The sequence below is a fragment of the Eptesicus fuscus genome, chromosome 18 (genome assembly GCF_027574615.1).
Source record: "Eptesicus fuscus isolate TK198812 chromosome 18, DD_ASM_mEF_20220401, whole genome shotgun sequence".
NCBI lineage: Eukaryota > Metazoa > Chordata > Mammalia > Chiroptera > Vespertilionidae > Eptesicus > Eptesicus fuscus.
Window position 1 is genome coordinate 35,601,264 of NC_072490.1, and position 24,654 is coordinate 35,625,917.

The 24,654-nt window shown below is 42.9% G+C and overlaps 1 protein-coding gene and 2 long non-coding RNA genes across 12 annotated transcripts in view; 2 read left to right on the forward strand and 1 right to left on the reverse strand.

The window, feature by feature from the left end:
* VGLL4 (vestigial like family member 4) overlaps positions 1-24,654 on the forward strand; it is a 148,048-nt gene that overhangs the window by 49,297 nt on the left and 74,097 nt on the right. The window contains exon 1 of one of the 9 annotated variants that reach the window (XM_054729420.1): positions 9,436-9,675. The exons of 6 other annotated variants lie outside the window; for them this stretch is intronic. In XM_054729420.1, the coding sequence (XP_054585395.1) occupies positions 9,498-9,675 (178 nt within the window). In that variant the 5' untranslated portion in view covers positions 9,436-9,497. Of the gene's footprint in view, positions 1-9,435; positions 9,676-10,145; positions 10,256-19,465; positions 19,724-24,654 lie in introns of those variants that run through there. 2 more of the 9 variants (XM_054729424.1, XM_028127370.2) reach the window with 2 other exon arrangements.
* Positions 1,583-9,361, reverse strand: LOC114226815 (uncharacterized). 2 transcript variants are annotated; one of them, XR_003612924.2, is made up of 3 exons: positions 9,189-9,361; positions 6,202-6,276; positions 1,583-1,671 (listed from the first exon to the last, which is right to left on the reverse strand). It is a non-coding gene; the product is annotated as an uncharacterized LOC114226815 (long non-coding RNA). The 2 variants fall into 2 exon arrangements; XR_003612923.2 differs by lacking the exon at positions 9,189-9,361 and adding an exon at positions 7,097-7,190.
* Positions 19,948-20,796, forward strand: LOC129152123 (uncharacterized). The gene is made up of 2 exons (XR_008558839.1): positions 19,948-20,212; positions 20,349-20,796. It is a non-coding gene; the product is annotated as an uncharacterized LOC129152123 (long non-coding RNA).

The window sequence follows — 24,654 nt, forward strand, 5'->3', positions numbered from 1 at the left end:
GAAATCCTTGGAGGGATTTACAAATGACGTGTGTGTGTGTGTGTGTGTGTGTGTGTGTATGTGTGTGTTTGTTTGTGTGTGTACACACAGAGATTTGAATACAATAAACTTCTTTGACTCCTGACCGAGAGATGTCAAAGGAAGCTGGGCTATCCTGTGCAGTTATGGTTCTATGTGTGCTTTGCTCTGAGTGTTTATTAAAACACTAGAGGCCCAGTGCACTGGTAGGGGCTGGGTGCTCCCTCCCTTCCCCTGGCCACCTGCCCACTGCTGCTGCTACTGGTTGCAGCCTGCGGGACCCAATCACCCCAACGGGACCCGATCACCCCACCGATTGCACCGCCTCCCCCTCTCCCCCCCACCGCCCCTGCCTGGCTCCCAGGCGCTGAGGAAGCCAGGCAGCAGCCCCGCCCCCCGCTGCTGGTCACCCTGCGATCGGGATTGGATCAGTGGGCAATAGGCCCCCGCCCGGCAACCAGTGACTCGAACCCGCCTTGGCCTGGCGCTGCCTGCTCACCTGCTCCACGGTCCCACACAGGTCCCGCTCTCATCAGGGCCCATCGGGGCCTGCAGCACCTCCACTGCCGCCCGCTACCAGCACCGTGTTGCCCACACCCGCCATGTTCCGCGCCGCCCCCTGGTGGTCAGCGCACGTCATAGCAAGTGGTCGAACTCCTGGAAGAACTCCCAGTAGAGGGGACAATTTGCATACTAGGCTTTTATTATATAGGATTTGTTCTGTGCTTGTCTTCCAAGTAATTGAAAATTGATTATTTATCTATGATAACTTTCATTTAACCAGAGCATCTAATACTCTGTTTTTCCCAAACTTTAAATAAATAGGAGTTTACTGCAATTGCTTCTTATGTTAAAACCACTTTGGATATTTAAGCCTGTGTCATTGAGTTTAGATATTTAGGTAGTTTAAATTGACAAGAAGTTAAAATGTTTATCTTGATGAGATAATACTTTTTCTTTTTTTTTTTAGAAAATACTAATTTTTAAGGAGTCTATTTCTAAGTATGTTTCTACTCTGGTCTTACTTAGCAAAACCCTACAAGCAAATAGAATTGCAACTATCAGGTATTTACTCTCTGCGTTCTGATGCATAAAATTTCCCTGTTCAGACAGGTCCTACCAGTTCTGATTTTTTTTCAAATACATTTAGAAAGTTACTAGTAAATGGCATTCAATGAAATGGTATGTTTTTTTTTAAATTGTGGTTCCTTTTGTTTTTTTGTTTCGATTTGTGTCAGTTGCTTCAGGGAACAAGGAATAAGAAATAGAAAGGAGAGAATTGGTGAGACATACTCTAAAAAGAAAAAGTAGAGGGGAGGGAAGAATCAATAGTATAGAAGTATCAGATCATAGGAAACAATAATCTCATTTCCATTCTGTTGGCCAGTTCTCTTCTGAACTGAAAAAGGACTGTAGCACAGTTTTGGGTTATCTCCTTTATTTTGTAGAAGAGAGTGCTGAGCTTCAGGAAGAGGAGGGGCCTGCCCAGGACCCCACGGGAGCTAGAGGTGGACTGGAACCTGAGTCCATGCCGCTGGAGTCCTCACTGGGTGCTCTTTTTAGTGTCTCACTATGCAAAAGCAGTAAAGAGGACGTTGGTTGCCTTCTTGGGATTGGTCTGTCTTTTTGGAGTTGTCTGGATGGAATTAATACCTAAAATGAAATAGAAAAAATAAATGGCAAATGTGTTCTCTTATATTAGTGTTCAGCATTGAGAAATTAAATCCATCGGTTTGTTAATCTCAGAAATAATGATATGTAAAGAAATAGTGTGGCCCCGGCCAGTGTGTCCTGCTTGGTTTGGCATTGTCCTGTCTGCTGCATAGATTTCCCAGTCAGGGCACCTGTATCCCAGGTAGAGGGCATGCAGGAGGCAACCAATGGATGTTCCTCTCCCCCTCTCCTTCTTTCTCTTAAAAAAAAAAAATCAATAAAAAGTCTTAAAAAAATAGTGTGTAATAACAGAGCTGACCAAATTCTTCAACATATGCAGCAATAGAATTTTTTTATCGCATGTTCTTATGTAATTTTGAAATCTGAGTTGGGTGAATTAATTGGGATTCTCACTTTTTTATTTTCTTTCCCAACTTGCTGAACTTTTTCTGTGTCCTGGACTGATCTCCAAACGTTGTTTTTATTGTTGTCACTCCCTTTCCCCCAAAAGAAACTATGGGGACTCTTCACTACTGGACGTTACTCTACAGAGTTGTCTTTTCTGTCTGGTTTATTCCTGGTCCTCACCCTCCGGCCCCCTTTATCCTCTTCAGTTATATTTTCTACTTTTCACCCCGAAAACCCTTTGCTTCAGTAAACTCATGGCTCATGTCATTGTGATAGCCGGAACACCTTTCCCCTGCTATTTTGCGTATTCAACTCATCCCCTGTGTGAAACCTCCTCATGGCTTGGAGTAGTCCCTAATAGTATTTTCTTTTGTATTTCCAAGATACTTATCTTTTTTTTTCTTAACCAGTTTTTATTATAAAAGGTGTTAAAAAAAAAAAAAAAGAAAGGAAATTCAGTCAGTGAAGTAAAACCTTCCCATCTCAAATTCGTAGTTTTTCTGAGGTAACCCCTGTTCAGTGTCTTTTGTAGCTTTCTTAAGCGATGTCTGCCTTATCCCCAGGCATCCCATTTGCATTCAAGACAGTAAGTCAGCAAGGGAGGAATAAAGGTGTCATGAGCCTTATCTGATCATTTTATTAAGAAAAGTAAAAGCTTTCCCAGAAGCCCAAAACAGACTTCTATTTATGTCGCATTGGCTAGGCCTGTGTTACATGGCTACTCCTAGTGATAAAACTCTGGAATAGAGAGGATTATTCCCTCTAGTGGAGGTAGTATGGGAGAAGGGAGTTGGCAATGTATTTTGATTTAGCCATCAGATTGTGTCTACCACACACAAACTCTTATTTTCATATTGGATTTTGACAAGTTAATTTTATAACAATCCAGTTCACCCTGTGGTTCTGTTGTTTTGAATACTTTTCCAGCTGAGTTTCTTTTGTGAAAATTTACCCAGCCTGCGTGGCTCAGTGGTTGAGCATCGACCTATGAACCAGGAAGTCATAGTCAGATTCCAGGTCAGGGCACATGCCCAGGTTACAGGCTCGATCCCCAGTGTGGGGCGTGCAGGAGGCAGTCCATCAATGATTCTCTCTCATCATTAATGTTTCTGTCTTTCTCTCCCTCTTCCTTCCTCTCTGAAATCAATACAAATATATATTTTTAAAAAAAATTGTGAAAAATTTTGGTTTTTTTTTCCCTAGGTTGCAAGCAATGGGAAACTCAATCAAAATGATTTTAAAAATAAAAGGAACTTATTGATTCACACAGCTGAACAGTCTGAAGGTAGGGTGGGCTTCAGGTGCAGTTTGATTCAAAGGAGCCTGGTCTTTTCAGACCCTGGCTTCATTTCTCTGCGATTTTCTTGGTATGTGGCTTTGTCCTTGGGCTGACCTCCTTGGTGGTAGCCGAATGGCTTTACCATATTAGCCAAAGAAGAATGTCTCTCCTGATAGCTGTCGTGGGTGTCTTTCCAGAAAGTCTGCCGCAAATGTCTGCAAGGCGAGTGCTCATCCTTGAGCCAGCCATTGTGATTTCCTGAAGCCTGTCCTTCAGGAAAACCTAATTGTGTTTTCATCGATGTCTCTGTTTTATTGCTTTGAATGTGACATTCTTTTTGTCATAGCCTAGTTTTCCTTTTCCATCTCTTTCCTGAGCATGGCGACTAGCTATCTTTTCATCTCTGCTTGGTGTCTCACTGTTTCTTCTTTAAACTCATAGTTCTGAGAGGTTATGCCTTAAAAAAAAAAAAAATCTCATAGAGAAATGTTGGTTCATAAAGTTCAGATTCTTTGTAGCACAGTTCCTCTGGTGTGTTTTCTTCACTTGCTGTCTGTAACGTTCCTGTCTTGTATTGGGTACTCTATTTGCCTCCGTTGGTGATGGTTCCTGTCTCATTAAAGGGCGATTGTGCTTTCCCAGGGTAGCAATTTGCTGAAGGATTGTGATTGGGAATTGTCTGGGCAGAGTGCTGGGTTGATGGAATTTCATTCGGTTGCCTCAGAATAATTTCTTACGAGCCCAAGCACTCCATCCCGAGGGTATTTCTCTTTCCCGTATAGCAGGAATTTTGACTCTTGATGAAGCCAGTACATCCAGGTTCTTCTCACGTAGTGTTGGAATGCCTAAACAAGCAGCATGTGTGTATCCATTTTTTGGTAAATTTCTTGTGTATGGTTGCTGTTCAGTCCCAAGGCTAACCTGATAAAACTGAAATGTGCTATTAACTATTTTTGTTGCTCTTTGGTATTCTATGTGTTTTATTTTCAATCTGTTGGAAGCAAAGCTGGAAGTTTAGTTAACATAAAGCTTAAGAGTCTTCTTTTGGGATTCCAAAGCGATTTAATTTTTAGAACTAAATTTAAATGATTTCCCAATGATGTTTCATATATTCAAGTACCCAAAGAGATAGATGTCTATATTTTTTTAAACCTATAACATTAATCATACAAAATAAAAATCCTACTGGAGTGGACATATGCTGAAATGTGCAAGGTGTAAAACTCAGATTTTGAAATTGGGATATTTCACAATTTGAAGAACAGCAGCATACTTTGCAGTTTAAAGGAAAGTGTTTTCACAGTAAATAGACATCCACTAGAAAGGAAGAGAACTTGGCATTTATTGGACATGCTAAACATTGGATCTCAAGGAGCACATGGTCTTGGTCTATAGGGGAGATAAAGCCACATCTATAATAATAAAAGTGAAATATGCTAATTAGACCAGACGTCCTTCCTGACGTCCTTCTGGACGTCCTTCCGGACGAAGCCGAGGCTGGAGGGAAGCCTGGGTTCTGGGTGCCTGCTGGCAGCCAGAGGGAAGCCCGGGTCCCGGGTGCCAAAGGGAAGCCAGTGCCGGCAGAAGGAAGGCCTACTCTTGCACGAATTTCATGCATCGGGCCTCTAGTGTAATTATAACAGGATTTATAAATGCCATAATAACAGTGGTGGCACCCAAGTCAAGTGATCAGTCTTCTGAGGGTGGTGTCATTATCCCCATTTTTCAAAGATGGAGAACTGGATCAGAGGGATTAAGAAATATGTCTAAACTCACATGGCTAGTCTGTGACAGAACCAAGATGGAACCCGCCTCTGGCCAACTCCTGGCCCCCAGGATTGGATATTTTAAATATTTTTATATTTTAAGTTCCTTTTGTCCTGAAATCAGTGAATGCCTGAAACCTCGGATAGTACTGAACGCTACAATACAATATGTTTTCCTTTTCGTACATATGATAAAGTTTACCATGATAAAGTTTAATGTATAAATTAGACACAGTAAGAGCTTCACAACAATAACCAGTAATAAAAGAGAACAACCTTTAGCCCTGACAGATTTGGCTCAGTGGATAAAGCGTCAGCCTGCGGACTGAAGGGTCCCAGGTTTGATTCCGGTCAAGGGCACGTACCTTGGTTGCGGGTACATCTCCAGTAGGGGGTGTGCAGGAGGCAGCTGATAGATGTTTCTCTCTCATCGATGTTTCTAACTTTCTATCCCTCTCCCTTCCTCTCTGTAAAAAATCAATAAAATATATATCTAAAAAGAGAACAATTAAAATAATAGACTGTATTAAAAGTTATATGAACGTGGGCTCGTCTCTCTCTCTCTCTCCTCTCATAATTGATCTAATAGGCAAGACAGCTGCTGAGTGACTGACGGGCAAAAAGGCCTGGACAAAGGGATAATTCACGTTGGGGGTGGGACAGCAGGATGGTTTGAGATTTCATCACATCACTCAGAATAGTGTGCAACTTAAAACTTACGAATTCTTTATTTCTGGAATTTTACATTTAATATTTTTGGGCTGCAATTGACCGTGGGTGACTGAAACCACAGAAAGCGAAACCAAAGATAAGGGGGACTGCTGTACTGTTTGTACTTTTTGCAGTTTACCCTCAATTAAAAGCCCTTCAAGAACAGAGACCATTATCTTATTCATGCTTGGGCCCTTCACTTTTAGGCCAGTGAAGTGGCGCTTGGCACTCTGTCCATGCCGTTTATTGGGTGTCCAGGGTCCTGAGGACTAGTAAACCGTACCTGGAGACATGAAAATTGTCTCTGTGTTGGGTTTACTTCCACACTTTTACCTCTGTCACGACTTTGGTTGGATGAATTTGTACCTGAGGCTTGTAGGTAAGGGCCAGGTGTGTATGGGGGTGTCGTTGATGTCTCTGCTTCTGGGGTTCGGCATTCTCCTGTCAAAAAATAAAAACATTCTAGGTGCTACACTTTGCATAGTGTCTTCTGTCAGTAGCCAAATAGCACTCTTCAACTCTTCAAACTATTGTCACATGTACCAAGTGCACATAGTAGGCATTTAAACATTTTATAAGTGCATATTGGACAGGTTACTCAGATGCTTTGTTCAGTGTCATTTCGTAAGTGTGCATTTATGAATGAAGATGGAGGGGGTGATTTTTCTCTTTTGTGAAGAGTAGTGGGCCACATGCCAGATGAATAAGAGGAAAGTTCTAGAAAGAGTCCATATGTTCTTTTTCTCTGTGGCCTTCCCAGTTTATTAAAATTGGCAGCTTGGCTCATTCAGGCTCAGTGGTTGAGCATTGACCTACGAACCAGGAGGTCACAGTTCGATTCCTGGTCAGGGCACATGCCTGGGTTGTGGGCTCAATCTCCAGTGGGGGTGTGTGCAGGAGGCAGCCAATCAGTGATTTTCTCTCATCATTGATGTTTATCTCTCTCTCTCCCTCCCTCTCTCCCTCCCTTTCTCTCCCTCCCTCTCTCCCTCCCTCTCTCCTTCCCTCTCCTCCCTCCCTCTCTCCTTTCCTCCCTTCTTCCCTCTCTTCCTTCCTCCCTTCCTTTCCCCTCCCCCCTTCCTCTCTGAAGTCAATTAACAATATTTTAAAAAATTGTCAGCTCGTTCTTTAAATAATCATGATATTAGAACAGCAAACACGAAGTGGTGCTCTGTCAGAAGCTGATGGGGAGGTTTGCTTAAATAAGAGGGGGTAAGTGTCTGTTTTGGGTGTCAGCCTTCCTAAGGGAAATACATTGTACCTTTTCGCGGTGGTTCCAGGCCCAACGAGAAGTGTTTTAGCCTGTGCCTTAAGCAGTTGTACCTATAGAGCGTCTATGAATAAAGTATGGCCATTTGGTTATTGCATCGGAGAGCAGACACCAGTAAGTGTGCAGGTGCGGTGCTGTGTTTTCTCGTGTTTCTCTCTCTTTTCCAAACTTGTTTTACTGGGAAAACGGGGAAGAGGGCAGGAAGGATCATTTATTTGGATGGGGGGTAAATTGGCATTACTGCAGCCAGGATCATAATTTTCTTCTTGGCAGCCTGAACCACTGGGCTGTTAGCACAGATATCCTATAGCAGCAATCTTTGAGTAATCAGAATTTCAAAGTACACTGATAGCCATTCAAAAATAATAGGATTATACCTGAAACTTTTATGGGTGGAGTGGTTAGACTCTTTAACCCTTGAGTAACCAGACTCATCTAGGACTCCAGTCAACCAGGAACTATAGGGTTTTTTTTTTTTTTTTACTTTTATTGAAGAGAAAAGCCAGATCCCTGTAGGTAGCAGACAGCTCAGTGTTCTCCCCAAAGAAACAGAGAACTTTGTTATGTTAAGGCCTCCCACTGTTATTGTTACTATTGTTAATTCAAACCATCCGGAAAATGAGCAAAACAATATTCTTCATGTCTATTGTTATGAGAAAAATGCCCCTCTCTAGCTCTACTCTCTCTCTCTTATTTTGTCCTGGGAGGTCCAGTGCTAACCCCCCACATCACTTCAGTAAGAAAAATCAAAGAAAAACTACCACAAACCCAGCAGAAACAGCCCTCTCTAGATAATAATAACCACCGTTTATTATGTAAAATATGAAATTGCGTCTTGAGATCACAAATGAAAGTAGCAGCCCATGGTTGGGTGGAGATGAGGAGCGAAAGGGAAGGGAGGAATTATCCATAACCCTAGGGTTTTAGAGCTGCGTTAGGCTCCGTGGTGGCTGGAGGGAGAGCGTGCTGTTTATGGACGTGGACATGTGGTGGGCTCAGGAGAAGAGGTGGTTTGGGGAGACATGTGAGTCAGTGAGGTACGTTTTGTGTGAAGTCAGCAGAGACCCCTGTTTTCAGTGCAGTCTTCACAGTGTGCTTTTGTTCCATGTATGTTACGGGTAAGTAGTTCATGTGATTTTTGAATATTTGACATCTTCTAGGGCAAGGAAGCTAAATTTAGCTCGGCGTGCCTTATAATCATGATTTTACAGTTAAAGGAAATGAAAAGGTGCGTGTAGATGCCTTCACAGAGCCACAGCTGTCTTTAGTTACTCTCTCCTCCTCAGGATGGACAGATGGGGGAGGCGGCAGCAGCATTCCTGCACTCTCCTTTTGGAAATCCACATACCGTCTAAGCCTAAGGAAACGGCTCACCGCCCAAAAGACAGCCTTTGTTCCCGCCTTTTTATGGACGTTGTGTTTGTGTGAGGTTCTGTTGGGATGGGCAGACCTCTTGCTTCTCATGGAATAACAAGAAAACCCTATCATCTTTGGGAAGAATGGCCGGAACAATTACCCGCATTTATTATATGTACATTGTAGTTCAGGGGACACTGTAATAGCCGTAGTCTCCCTGGGTCCTTGACAGCCCTTTGTGATGGGCAAGTGGGGTTTTATTATACCCATTGTGCAGATAAGGAAATCAAGGCTGGGACAGGTAGCATTCCTTGATTAGGATCACATAGCTGAGTGTGGGTCAGAGCTGGATGGGAGCCTGACTTTTCTGCATCTGTATCTAGTGTTGTTGTTTCTGTTTTGTTTAAACTAGAAAGCTAGTCTGAGATTGCAGAGAATCAAAGAGTAGGCTTGTCGTTTTCCTCAGCTTCCGATTCTACCTTCTCTCTCCTCCTCTGCTGCCCCACTCCTGGCTTCCCCGGTAGATGCCAGGTTCCCCTACAGCCTTTTCTTTTTGGTCCCTAATCCCTAGACCCTCGTTTCCTTTTCTCGAGGGCTCCATTCCCTCCTGGGCGCTGTGGCTTATTGTAACTGGGGCCACCGCAGCCAGCTCTTCTCTGGGTTGCTGGAATGTCGTCTGTCCTCTAAGCCTGGCTAGAAGCCTAGTTCTTCGGCAGAGCTCACCCACCTGTCACCGTCCGTGTTGCCTTCTGACTGCCCTAGACTGGATTCGGAACTCGGCATCTGACCCCTGGTGGCTTTCCTCTATTGCAGATTCTAGAATTCTGTCTTCTCATTTGTCAACACATCTTTGACCTACCAGGTGCCAGGCATTGTGTGAAGTTCTGGGGAAACGATTAGGAAAACTGGAAGGGAGATGGATATCAATCAGAGGAGCACACACGTGACATTACAACTGCCTAAGGCCTCTGAGGGGAGGAGGTGCAGGGTGCTGTGCGAGTGTCACTAAAAACTCGCCATCACCAGCCTTAGCCGGATGGACACACACACACACACACACACACACACACACACACACACGCTGGAAATGCTACTCTGCCCCTCCAGCAATGCTGTGTCCTTTCCAGGACCCCTCACACCCTACCCACTGAGGATCAACAGGAAATCCTGGTTTGTACATTTGGTCTTAGTACAGACAAGCCCTGGCAGTCTAGGTAGGTTAAGAAGAGAGGCTGAGAATGGGGGAGTTGACTTGCCCTTTCGCTATAAAGCAAGACTGGAATTGTGCACATTCAAATGATCTGCTTTGCCGTTTCGCTTCCCAGTGGGACCGAAGTTGAGCTGTTTCTTAGGTTGGCTCATGTCGCCCCCTAGTCCTGCCCAGGAGTAACTCAGTGGGATGCCGGTAACTCTGGGAGGTGTGGAAGGCAGGTGCCCTATACATTCCATTCAGAAGCCCTCCTCACCCCCCACCTCCACCTGGTCGCATGGGTTCTAAACCATTAGGGGAGGAGCACATGTGAAAATTATGCGGGGAGCTATTTTCAAACTGTATTTCTGAATGCAGCAGCCTTTTCCTGGGTGTGATTTCAAAAATACATCTTACTGGGCCCCACCTCAGATTTACTGAATCAACCTGCAGATACGGGGCCTAGGTGGCCATGACTCTCAAAGCCTCCTGGGTGATTCTAATGCATGGCCAGCGGTGAAAACTGCTCTTCTGGTGGCCCAAGGACGGTGATGTTCTTACACACAGAGATATCAGTGAAAACATCGGAAGGATGACAGATGAGGGTATGTTGGCAAACCCATCCTTGGAAAAATGCAATTATTCTGAAAACAATTCGATGGTATTGACCATTGTTTGCTTTAACCAAATATTTGCAACAAATACCATTTTATTCTACTTTATGCTACTAAATATAGTGGGCTGGGTGAAAAAAAAAAAAAGTGAAGCTGGTCTTCCCTCATTGAGGTTTTAAGTCAGTAATTAATCTAGGAAACCTTAAATGCCTGCTCCTACAGGCATTGGGGCATATGCAAAGGAAAATAAGACATGGATCTAACTTCAAAGAGATCCCAGAGTGGTAGGGCAGATGGATTTTAAACATTGTAGGGTAAACTTCTTATAGGTGCATGTTAATCTTAACATTGCAAATGATCTGTTTTCCATAACCAGTTTTTATTTAGTTACTTTTTACAAATCCATTGTAAAACTTGCCCCTTGCAAGTTAGTAATCATTGTGGACTTGAAAAGCTCTTCTTATTTTTATTTATTTTAAATATATTTTTATTGATTTCAGAGTGGAAGGGAGAGGGAGAGAGAGATAGAAACATCAATGATGAGAGTGAATCGTTGATCAGCTGCCTCCTGCACCACCCTACTGGGGACCGAGCGTGCAACCTGAGCATGTATATCCTGATGAGGACTTGAACCTCCCTCCTGGTTCATGGGTTGACGCTTAACCACTGAGCACCACCGGCTGGGCCTCTTCTTATTTTTAGTTAAAAGTAAGACCCATGGTATAGTGGAAAATTCTAGCTTCAGATCCCAGATCTACCACTCTTTGTGTCAGTTTGGACAAGCTACTTAGCCTGATAACGTTTCCTCATCTGTAAAATGGTGATAGTACCTGATAGCATTGTTGTGAGGGATAAAAACGAAACACGATATATGAAAGAACCTAGCACTATCCCATGTATCACGACCAACACGTAGTAGTTGTCCTTTGTCTTCCTATCCCTTCAATGACATGTTGAGACAATAAGAAATTGACCCCATGAGCTGTATCAGCCACGGATTGATTATATTGCTAAGGAGAAAAACTCTAATAATGGTTTGCTTTGACCAGGGTTTCTTGACAGGGGCATTAAGACAGTCTTTGTTGTAGGTGGGGGGGGTGGGGGGCGAGGGGTGCTGACTTGTGTATTGTAGCACGTTTGGCAGCATCCCTGGCCTTCACCCACTAGATGCCAGTAGCAACCTCAAGTTGTGACAACCAGGCATTGCCACATGTTCGTTTCCCGGTGGGTGGAGGCAAACTTGTTTTGATTGACAGGCACTGGCCTAGACCCTTACCGCTCTGTTCTGTACGGTGAATCCTTTCCCTCTGCCTCTTACAAGAGTTTTTACTATTGGTCAGAGAAGTGCAGAGTGCAAACACGGTGTGGCTGTTCCATAGTTATCAGAGTAGTGGGAACGGCAAAGGTAGAAAAGTGTTGGCGAGGATGTGGAGCAACCTGAAATCCCATACACTGCTGGCAGGAGTGTAAATTGGTACAACTGCGTTGGAAAACTATTTGGCAGTATCTACTTAAGCCGAACATGTGCATACTCTATGACCCAACGTATTCACGCCTAGGTACGTATGCAACAGAAATGTGGTCATATACTCACAAAGGCATGTACTAAATCTTTGTTGCAGCAGTATTTATTTATCATCACCCCCAAATAGAAACTATCTAAATGCCCATCAATAGTAGAATGAAGTATGCTCTATTAGAGAATGGATTACTATGCAGCAATGAAAATGAATGATTTATTTACGCTACACAGAAAAATAAGGATACACAAACATGATGTCGAGTGAAAGAATCCAGTTGCAGAAGAGTACATGGCATACTATTCTATTTACATACAGTGGTTAGAAACCAGTCTATGCTCTTTAAGGTTAGGATAGTAGTTACCTTCTGGGGCAGTTACTGGAAGAGGGCACAAGGTAGGGGAGGCATTAAATTCTCTCTGTTAATATAACAGGTGTGTGGTTTGTTTTCTGGTCTGGATCTTAACTGGTTGAAAGGGTGATTCTAGACGTAGAAAAATGCTGCGTAATGAAGTGCTGTGAAGTCAAATTGAACTATTAAGTGAAGATTGGGTCAAACATGAGGACTATCAGTGGTCTCAGCCCTTGAAATGTTAAATATGTAGGACTTTTTCTCCATTGGGGTTCTTCTCTTTTTACCATGGAAGTTAGTTCTAGCCAAACTTGCAGCAATACATCTGTGGATAATTATAATTTGTGAGAATATGAGTATCAGAATATTTTATTTGTGAGGATTTTTTGAATGGAATTACTGAATCCAAGTTGTTTTTAGTAATGAAAACCACTAAAATAATAATTTTATAAGTTTTGTTTGCAAGAAAACAATTGTGCTGAGTATTGTTTAGTTCTAGTGTTTTGTAAGAGATTTCTTTTCTTGGGAATGCCAATTGATTGAATTCTCCCCAGTATGATTTATTTAAAACATGGGTCTTGGTATGCACTTTAAAATACTATTTATATCTTAAATGCATGTAATAAAGCAGATTTGCTACTCAGTCATTTGATATCAATTGAATTGGTTTTGTTACTATTTTTAATTTTTGAAAAGTTTAGTGAGGGTTCAACTGTTTTTTTAAAAGGTATTTGCTGTATTTGTTGTGACTTCTATTAAATAAAACTAGAGGCCTGATGCACAAAATTCATGCAAGGGGCTCGGCCCTCGCAGCCCCGGCTGCCTCAGTTGGCGCTCACAGCCCCTCGCAGCCTTGGCCGGCCCTCACAGCCCCAGCTGGCCCTCGCAGCCCCTGCTTTGTCCGGAAGGTCGTCCGGACGGTTGTTCTGCTGTTCGGTCTAATTAGCATATTAGCTCTTTATTATATTAGGACTAGAGGCCCGGTGCACAAAATTCATGCATGGGTGTAGGGTCCCTAGACCTGGCTGGCTATCAGGGCCGATCGGGGCCTTCCTTCATTCCGCACTGCCCCCTGGTGGTCAGCGCACGTCATATCGAGCGGTTAAACTCCTGAGGGGGTACTTTGCATATTAGCCTTTCATATATATAGATAAGAGGCTTATTGTGTTTGAAATATATTATACATCAGATGAGAGTGGCTCATATATGCAGTTTGCTTTCTCAAAATTGTCTTTGCATTTTAAAATTCACCCCTAGAGGGTGCTGTTGTATTGAAAGTCTAAATCTTTGAGTATTTTAAAAAACCACATATATATTTGTACTAAAATCCCACTGTATTACAGTAAATGATTTAGTAACTACTTAATAGAAGTTGAAAGTGTTTTATCTTAGAAGTGGTACTATTATATAATCAATAAAAGTCAAGACATATGCTTAATGGTATTTGCTTTTGTGAAAATTTGACAAAGTACTGTAAAGTTTTCATTGCCATTTCAGTGTGAACAACTCCAAGTTAGAGAAATAAACAGTATTTTATGATATATTTAGGAGATTCTTTCTTTGAAAGAAAATGTAATTACATAGGTAACTTAATAATACCAGGTTCACATCATTGATACTTGAGGCACTTGAAAAATTGTTTTGGCATCTTCTGTTACTCAGCAGCTGTGTTGTTGACCTACCGTGTGCAAAACAGTCTTTATAATCTGGTGGGGAGAGAGACATAAATTACTTTATAATCTGTTTTAAGAATTAAGGGCCCTGTAAACCTAAAACACAGTGGAATAAAGAGATTAATCCTAGCTAATGGGGTTCTTGGAGAAGGTAGGGTTTTAACTAGGCCTTTAGGTAGAAGCCACAGAACTTTGCATTCTAAACAATACAGGGTGGGTCAAGAGTAGGTTTACAGTTGTTTATATGGAAAATAATACAACAATTATTAAATAATGATATAAGAATAAACTGTTTCCCGTACTCACAACTGTACACCTACCTTTGCCCCACCTTCTCTTTTGTATATAAAAGAGAAGAAAGTTTGGTTTCTTAAGTCTTCCTTCTTACTACTGAATGCTTGGTTTTCATTTAATCCTTTTCTGTGCTCTCCTCACAACCTTGTCTTACTAATTAAGATATTAGATAAAAAAGTACAAGTCTTTGACCAATAAAGTGTTTTACAAGCATCATCATTGTAATTTTGTTACAGTTCATATTATACTGAGGAATGCACCTGTAATTGGCAGTGCAGTAGATTCTAGAGTTGTTTTTATACATGTTATTTTTATACACCCAACTTCTTATTTAACTGAATGTTTAGATCAAGGTATAGTAAAACTTATTTTCTTCCTTCTGTAAGGTTTGTTTTGATTATTATTCAGATGTCAGGTTAAAGCGATTCTTCAAAAAATAAATGGTGGTAAGGAGGAAAAAACACTTTCAAAATGAAAGAATTAGCTAAATATCTAGGTTATTTAGAATCCTGGGAAGAAGAGAGCAGTTGAGTCCAATAGATGAACCAAATAGCGCAGTAGGATTATTTATATGTCCCAGGGTCTTTGAGGAGATTATTGTTAGACTTAACATTAAAACATTCCCTTCTCTGGAAGTGCCCTAATGAAAGCATTTTAAAAAGTGTTTGGAGAGTGACTTTGCTCATTTGGCTTTTGTTGTTAAACAACTTATAGTTGTGGTGATTCTATTCTAAATTAATAGTTGAGTGTACAAACATGTCAAACTCTCGGCCGGGGGCGGGGCGCATGCCTCCTTTAAATGAACGAGACACGCAGCCCACCGTCGCGAGTTTGACATGCTTGGAATTTAACCCAGTGATTAGCCTGGGCTCTCTTCTGTCATCATTATTTCACAAAGATGCTGAGACCCAGCCATAATGAACACTTATGGAGCACTTACTGTATACTGTGGGGAGCTTTATACCAAGAACTGAAGCTTAGTTTTCCTTCCCTCCAGAAACGTATGGTCTAGTTTGGGGAATTGCTACTAATACATGAAATAATTAGGAAACAATAGAAGACAAAGTATGTGCATACATATCTGTGTGCTCTGAAAGTTTAAAGTACAGAGAGTTTCTCCCTGCAGACTGTTCTTTAGGACAGATACCTTAGCATAAACATCCTCAAATTTTATAAAGATCTAAATAAATGTTTGGAATTTTATTACCTTTTTAAAAAAATATGTTTTTATTGATTTCAGAGAGGAAGGGAGAGGGGGAGAGACAGAAACATCAATGAGGAGAAAGAATCGTTGATCAGCTGCCTCCTGCATGTCCCCTACTGGGGATTGAGCCTACAATTTGGGCATATGCCCTGACTGGGAATCAAACCGTGACCTTCTGGTTCATAGGCTGATGCTCAACCTCTGAGCCATGCCTTATTATCTTTAGTTGTTACATCTAAGTCAAAAGGACATATGGTATTTAAACATAAGATACACATGGTCCATTGCTTATGTCTTACCAGGGCGTATTTTCTCATTATCTGTCTGCTTTTTTAAAAAAGCGGGGAACTTCCTTCACCCTCACCTTGATCATAAAGGTAAATCTTTATGTGATCTTTACAGGTAAATTAGAAATACAGAAAAATGTAAAAAATTCTGATGACTCACAGATAGTATTAACATTTTGGTACTTTCTGCAATCTTTTTAAAACTAGTACATGTGCATACTTTTTTCTACAAATGTAAATATACTCATAAATATATAAGTAAAGTCTGGCTGGTGTACTCATTCCGGTATCCAGTTTCACCCCAAAACGTTCTTTGCTTTATGTTTTAAATATCTGATAACTCAGATTTCTTCATTCTTAGAAAATAGATCTTTTGACCTGACTTTTCAAAGATAAAATTTAGCGCCATCCTTTTGATTTACTTAAAAGCAATCCCGTTAGCACGTTAATTATGAATACATTAGCCTGTGAATGAACTTGAGAAGCACTGACCCTTCCTAGTATTCGGGTTTTTAAAATGGACGCGTGGATTGTAACCTGAAGAGCAGTGAGAATCTGGATGAGCCTTTCTCAAACGTGAGAACTTGCAGTCCCTAAAAGATGTTGACAGAACTCAGTCTGAGAAACGTCCCATTCGATAACCCAGTGTGTGTTGGGAGTAGGGGAGGGGTGGGTGGGGATGGAGAATGTGCCTTGGAGAAGTTTTAATCTTACTGATTTCATTCAGCAAGTATTTACTGATGGCCTACTGTGTGCCAGGCTTGTGCCAGACTGACCCTGCAAACGTGGAGAAGGCATAGTCCTTGCTCTGAAAGCCTGGGTTTGGTGAGGCTGGAACCACATGCGTGGGGCAGTGTGCTAGTACAGAGCAGGAATGAGGAGGGGAAGATTGGGGGCGCCCCAGGACAAGAGAGGTGTGTGCCACGTCTTGAGGGAAGAACGGGTGTTTGCTGGGTGCAGGCTGCAGAGGGGTCCGCCTGTTGTAGCCAGCAGTCCTCCAGCACAGGGCTTCTCAGGCTGTCCGGGTGGGTGACCAGGTGCCCCCTGACCCACTTCATTGCAGACTGATACTTTGTAAAGTGCAATGAAACTCACTAAGTAGGACGATGAAAAAAAAACAACAACCCTTAGTTTTTAAAATTAATATTTAGGAGACATAAAATTACTCTGCCAAATTGCTCTAAAAGTTTTGAAGTGTTCACTCTGTTTTGTTTTGTTTGTTTGTTTCTTGCTTTTGTGGTTAGTGACAGCCAGTTCTTGAACACCCGTGTGGATCACGCTCAGCACCGCACTAGTATCCCAGATCAGTGGGAAAGACGTGGCTAGGGGCTGGGAATTTTACCACCGGTCATTCCGACACGTCGAGGTTTACCCGTAGGACCGTGTCCGTACAGATAATTACCACTCGGAGGCTGAGAACCACATTGGAGGTGATACTGAGTCATGAAAGGGAAGTTACTAAATATTTTACTCTATCTTTACAATAGTATTATTTGAATCTGGTTAAATCACAATATTTTAAAAAAGAAAACTTTCCTTCTCAAAATAAGTATGTAAAGAAATATTTTCAGGCAGGTAAATTCCCCCTCCCAGATTAAAGCAATGGCTCTCAACCTTGGCTGCATATTAGAATCACCTGGGACTCTTTTTTTTTTTTAAGTCCTCACCCAAGGATGTGTTTATTGATTTTTAGAGTGGGAGGGAGAGAGAGAGAGAGAGAGAGAGAGGGAGAGAGGGAGAGGAGAGAGAGAGAGAGAGAGAGAGAGAGAGAGAGAGAGAGAGAGAGAGAAACATCAACTGGGGAAGGAATCTGAAACCTAGGTATGTGCCCTGCCTAGGAATTGAACCCGCAATCCTTTGGTCTATAGGACAACGCTCCAACCAACTGATCTACCCGGCTGGGGCTCACCTGGGACTCTTTAAAAAAGACCCAGGCACTGGGTCCCACCCCTCAGATTAGTTTGGGGTGCAGGATCAGCATCAGGCTTTTTAACAGCTCTGCACTGATTCCAGTGTGCAGCCAACTTCCATCGTGGATATGCTAATGGCGCCTAATGTTTTCTGATTGAGAACTTACATTGGAGAACATATAGCAGTGATTGCACTCCAAAGCTATTAGTTGAATTTGATGCGTAAGGAGAGTAAGACTGTTATGTAAGGGCAATAATCTTGTATACAATAGATGCCTTAGAGGGTTTCTTCCAACCCTCCCAACCAAATGCCATTGAGTATTTTAACGACAGTTGATGGTATACATATCCTTCAATATAGCTAATTTAGTATCTAGCATTAGTAAATATGCACTGTAGCATTAATAAATATCCTTATAAATTAAAGCTTGTAAAAATCTCGATTTTTCTGTTGCCTGCCTCACTAGCTGCTGTCCCAATGACTACTATTGCAGCAGTGATGGCTACTGTATCTGGGTGCGACATTAACGTCCAGATGAGATTTGATTGGAACAGCTTGCCATGAACGGGCCTGTTACCCCAAATGCAATTATTGTTGAATTTTTGACATATAACCCCTTGAAATGATATATTCAAATCTTATTTTAGAGCAAAATTTCAGGTCTCCCATAGCATATTCCTTGGTATTTTCTAAATCTCCCAAGTAGCATACAATAATGTCAACATCGAAACATTTCCTGTGGTGAATTATTAGTCTGTGGTGCCAAAACCTGGCTGCAGTCTGCACAAATCCCCCCTCCCCCCACATACACATTTTACTAGTGTGTTCTTCACGTGCGAAGACTTCTGAACATTCAGTGATTCATTCAGTGAACAACTTTTGATTCATTCAGTGAACAACTTTTGCTGTGGAAGATATTGGAGATGCAAATTTAAAGCCTCAAGCCCAGTCCTTCCAGTAAGGAACATGGCCTCATGCTGCTAGCCTGTAGTATGCAGATGGAACAGCTCTCTTCCTCTCTTACCCCCCCTTCCCACCCCACCCCCCACCTATTAGTGAAGGTTTTAATATTAGGGGAAGAAAACACTCTAAAAGTAGTCATTTACTCCGTCTGAGCCTCAGTTTCCTCTCCTGGAAAAAGGTGATCCCGTCCCTGTCGTGTCCACACGAGTTCTGAGGGTAATGAGAGAAATGTTATGCAGCATTAACAGCACGAATTTAGATATGCAGATAAAGTGTAAATGGACACGATAAAACAGTTTTAAAACGAAAGGAAAACCGTGCAAAATATTTGTGGGTATCCACACCAGGGCAAAACACACTGGGTTTATGAAACCCCAAAAGAGAAGTTACACTAGGGTTAAATTCCGTGCAAGTTTGCTTCCATGATGGAGACTTTTTTTTTTTTTTTTTAAACTTTTTACTCAGCTCCCGAAAAAGAAACTTCCTGGGTTTTCTCTTTCCTCCTTAAGGTTTCCAAGTGGCAGGGCTGCTTCCTGTCATGAGCAGCTCCGCGGCGGCGGGGGCCCCTGCGTACAGACTCTCTCCACCTCCTCTTTCTCTTTCTTTCAAACACTTAATACATTTGGAGGCTGATCTTGTGCAGAAAATATCCCTGACATTTGCAGAGCCCGGGGGACTCGGTGCGCCTGCGCGGCGGCGGCCCCCGCCGGGAAGAGGAAGCCCGTGCACATAGGAGTCATACCGCGCATAGCCAGCATGTCAGCGCAGTGAACTTGCAGCGGGGCTGCGAGGACGCCGGCGGCTTTGTCCTGGGAAATGTGCTCCGGGCTCTTCCTCCTCGCCCCCTTTTCACTCCCAAGACAGGCCCGCGAGGACTTCCGAGACGACTTGTAAATGCTCGATTGAGGATACAAACCGTTTGGCCGCCTGCAACTAAACCCTGGAAGGGTTTTTGTGTGGAGTCCGCTTTTTCCTGCGTGTGTGCCTTTTTTTTTCTTTTTTTTTTTTAACTTTTACATACTTTGTTGTGATCGTCTGAGGCCGGGCCTCCGTCTTTGTGAAGTGTTGAAGAGAAGAGCCAGGAGCTAACTCAGCAATCACTGATTTTTGAAACTCTTTATTTTTTTGGGGGGGCCCAAAGCAAAGAGCTGGTTTTCTGTGCTAGCCCAATAAATGCTATTTATGAAGATGGACCTGTTGAACTACCAGTACTTGGACAAGATGAACAACAATATCGGCATTCTGTGCTACGAAGGTAGAGACCCTGTTCTGGAAATCGCTCTCCTGTTGCTTTTTTTATGAAGGCCACTCCTCCTGTGCTTTTTGTTCTCTTTCTGGGGACTTCGTAGGGTGCTTTGCAAGGCGAGGAGTTGTTCCGTACTGTTTTTCCCATTTTCAAAGTTTGTTGGTCACTGAGCCTTCAGGGGTACAGTGGTGACGACGGGGGTGGGGTGGGGAGGGGGTGAGCGATCAACGACAAAAAGGTTGCTTTATGCTCTCGAGCAACCTGTACTAACGTACGTCAGGCTTTTAATTCTGTATAATGGAATTACGTTTTATCTCTGTTGGTGTTTTCTTTAGGGGGAGAAGTTTCGGAACCCAAGCAGAGAAGTTAAAGGTGTCGCGTTTTTGGTGGTGGTTTTGCACCGATGCTTACTTTTAAACATACACCCATCTGTAGAATTGGTGGTGTATGTACAGCGGCGCTTTGGGTTTTCGTGTGGAGAGGCACAGAAAAGTTACAGTGAGTTTCTGTTTTCCGGACCCATTGTCCCGAACAATGAAGGGTTTTTTTTCTATTCAGTTTGGGGAGCTGGAAGGGGCACCCGTGTCACAGAGCGAAGACTGGCTCTTTGTCTGATTTCCCATTTCCTGTACAGCTCGGGAGAGTCCTGACATTGAAGGATGTTCCCTCCACACTCCGGTCCCTTGTGGAAGGGATTGCACAACACGCTAACCAGAAAGCTTAAAAAAAAAAAAAAAAAAAAGGGCAAAAATAAGCTCTGAATTCTTATTGTTTATTACCGCTTACTAAACCATGAGATGTGCCCCTACCGTGTTGTGTTGTTTCAAGCTGTCTCCGTGGGTAGTCGGAAGAGAAAACGTGATTTCTTAATCTGTTGGGACATTATCTACGTGCAGTTTGAAAAAGTGGTAATGGCCTGGGTTTGAGTGGCCAGGGATGCCTCTCCCGGGGAATTCAGCCTGGCGGGGGGAGTGTTTTTTTTGTTGTAAGGAGACATGCCCTTTCTGATTCAGCAAGAGCTGTTTCCATGTTTTCTCCTATAGCAAACTGAACATTTCTCTTGGAAAAAAAAGAAAAGAAAAGAAAGCATTGAGGAAACTTGGGAGGGCGAGCCAATCCACTAGTATTTTTCATGTAAAAAAATCTCCGGCCTGTTGCCTAATCAGTTGAAAATTTATCCTTCCCCCTTCAAGGGGGAAAAAAAAAAATCTCATTCATGCCTTTTTTCTTCTTCTTTCAACTCTACGGATCAGGGTTTCAAACTTAAGTGTTGTTTTTGTTTGTTTGTTTAAAGGTGTTTTTTTTTTTCCCCCTCCCCTCCTATTTGTTCCACTAATGAGAATTTTGATGAATTGCTTTCTTTGAATCTGCTGCTGTAAGTATCCTCTTGCTTCTGAGGTCACCCATTTAAAAAGGCAGATTTCTTCAGAACAGTCTCAACAGCAAGTGATTGGGTTTGTTTCCTGTGAAAGTACTGCAGTTTTTAAACTTTTTCTTAAGCGAACAAGAAATTAAAAACTTTTAAGGCCGTTCCTGTTTATCATTGAGTAATATGATATTTTCAAAACAAACTATAATGGTCCGTATAAGAGAGGAATAGAAAGATTGTTGGGAAATTGACACCACATTAATTTTTTATGTGTCCAGTTGGTGGTGGTGAGGAAAAGCGTGTGGAAAGCCTCGCCACGGTTGATTTGTTGTTCGGGAGTGTGTAAAATACATGCGTCCTCTCCTCGCCTCCCTCCCTCCCAGTTTGTGAGGAAGAAAACTTTGATTTTGAAAGTCAAGTAGATATGTGCAATGATATGCTATAGTCTGTTTGGTTTAAACATCTGCTGCTATTTTCCTTATTATGAAAGTTAACATTATTCTAACACCAAAGTAAATACACAGGATATGAAGAAAAGCGCAGCAAAATTTGAGTGGTGTTTATAGTGGGTTGTTTATGTCCTGGTGGTTTTCTCGTTGTAAACACTGCACACATCTGCTCTGAACGCAAAAGGGTGTGTTGGAGATGGGCATCAATCTTGGATGGAAATTTTTTGGTAAGAAAAGTTGGAGCAGTTATTGTGCCTTTAAATCCAACACTTGGAGAATATTTGTATTAAACATATCAGCTCAGCAGCATTCCAGGGGAGGTATTTGGAAAATGGAATGTACAGTTGGTAGACAGCATTTGATTTCACTTAGAGCACAGGCAGGGGCCACATCTCTTCAGGACCGGGGACACATTTTCTGAATTTTTAGTCGTAAACATCAAGATGTTGATGGTTATTCTTATTCTCTAGGTTAGTTATACCGTATTCCTTAGTTGTAGTACACACTCTGCAAAATAAACCATGTGTCTGCACCATCTTTCTTTAACTTCTCTAGCAACTTAGACACAAATGGGTATTTTTTTTTTTTTTTTTAGCCAATTATAGCATACAATGTCTTTCTAAAAATCCCAGACTGAGAGCGGACTCTGCGCTGCGACTGCTCGCTGGCACCCGGCTCTCACCAGAGTCCTCCAGAAGTGTCATTGAAAAGAGAATACAAGAGAAAATTAACCACAGATGGTAGTTTTGGGGTGGGGGCCCGTTGGGGTAGGAGGAGAAGATTGGCAAAGGGCAGAAAGAATCTTAAGTCTGACTAATTTCTGGAAACTAGTTAACTTTCATTGGTGATGAGCAAATGAGCAGAACTCTGCTTGTGTTAATGTGTCTGTTTGAAAACCTCATGGCTTATTGCTGCAGTCCTCAACAGTTAACCAGTTCATCCTTCATCACCTCACTGCATGTTCAGATTATACCGTTTACATCCAGGTTTGCCTCCACCTCCATGGAAAGGTTCTAATCCAGCCCCAGCCTCCCTTTTTTCCCTGCTGAACTCCCTGGAGAACGCTGCCCTGGGCGATGGAAAGCCTGATGAAGGCAAGGAGGGCTTTGTGTTGGTCACAGTGTATCTCCCAGTCCTGGCCCCGTGCCTGATACAGTGCCTGATACGGTGCCTGATACTCTCGGCAAGTGGCTGACTCAGAAAGTCAACCAAGTCTTTCCAATAGCAGTTGTAGCCCCTACTGTGTAATTAATTTAGCACTTGGCGATATACAATCTTGCATTCCTTAATTTTCTCATCATTTGCAGAGCTATACAAGGCCTTGGTCGGCAAACCGCAGCTTGCGAGCCACATGCAGCTCTTTGGCCCCTTGAGTGTGGCTCTTCCACAAACTACCACGTGCGGGCGCGCACGTACAGTGCGATCGAAACTTCGTGGCCCATGCGCAGAAGTCGGTTTTCGGCTCTCAAAAGAAATTTCAATCGCTGCACCGTTGATATTTGGCTCTCTTGACTAATGAGTTTGCCGACCACTGCCTTAATACATTGGCCTTGTTTTTGCCAAGGAAGCCGAGGCCCGGTGAGGCAAACTGTTCACGTTTATTCAGAAAGTTTGTAACAGAATTGAATTGCCGTGAGAGCCCAGTCTGTGGTTTTGACTGTTCCATGGTTGTTCCAGACCGCACTGCCTCTCCAGAATCATTTCATGTCTTGTCTCCTTCATTACTTACTTGCTCCTTGGTGTTGGAGAGCACGCTCTGTCCCAGGGCCCCTCACAGGGGGAGGGGGAGGGGGGAATCACAGTGCTCTGGATCACAGTGCACCGTCCAGCCTCTTCTGGACTCTTCCTTGCTCTGAAGCCATTGCCGGTCTAGGTTTCCAGGCAGTTTGCTGTTCAGGGAGGACGGTAATGAGAACTCCAGGTGACCAGCCTCGTTGACAATTGCTTGCCTTGCCGCACTGGCGCTTGTGTTCGCTTTACCTTTTTCTGATCGTGCAGAGGAGGCCCTGTGTAATGCCAGCTCACAAAGAGTACCTCCCCCAGGGAGCAGGGAGCTGGTTAGACCGTGGGCTCCTCTCAAGATGGCTGATGGTTGTATTTACATAATTACTTGGTGCTGAAAACCTCGGTCCTAATAAATGTGCTCATGGCTGGCTGTGGCTTTAAGCTGCTGTTAGTGATACTTTAATTACGGGTTAAGAGCCATTAGTGTGTAATTTGGTAGAAGAATTCTCCCCTTTTAATTTAATAGTGTGATTTATATGGGGAGAAAGTAAAAAACAAATCACATATTACGATCACCTGAAAGCTTAAGAAAAGGATATTCTAGGTCCCTCACCTTTTAGAGTTGCGCGTTGTTTTAGAACATAATTGTCACGTGTTTCATCACAGACTCCATTTAAGTTAATTTCCTGGAATTGAAAGGGAAAACGCACCCAAGAGTTGTTGAGTGAGTGAGACCCTGCTAGGGGTGTGAGCAAGGCCGGGTGACGGGTTTTGTGTTCTGCCAGTCTAACCACCAGCAGTTACAATGGAGTCCTGGCTTCATTGTTCTTTGTCTCCTGAGCTCAGAGGCCTCAGGAACCTTGGAGCATGGGGTCCCAGGAAGGTGAGGAGGCCACAGAGCCGAGCCATTTTGTGCCAGCCTCTGGTCCCCTGCCCTGTGGATCAGGTGACCAGCTCTTGATCCAGGGGTAGGTTCCAAGGTAGAACATCTGCAACTGTTTTGCTGTGGAAATTCATTTTACTTGAGCTTTTTTGTTTGTGGGAGAGAGGGAGGAGAGAGGGGAAGAGGGAGGAGGGAGAGGGGGAGTAGAGAGGGAGAGAGACTGGGGAGGAGCCTGATTATTAAAACAGGCCCAGGTGAGCCCAGGAGAGCTCCTGAGAGAGATCCGGCCAGTTTGTATTTCTTCTAATTACAGTTTGTGAAGGGAAGGTGTGATTATACCCTCCTTCCTTCCAGCTCCCCACCCTTGTTTCTCTGTCTTCTTCTGGAAGGATTATTTTACTTGGCTGTTTATCTTCTGGAGCCTGCACATGGCTTTGTTTGGGAAGGCAGATTTCTCTTCCTTCCTCCTTCCCTTCCCTATTGTCTGCATGGCCTTCTTCTCCTAGGGAGCTTA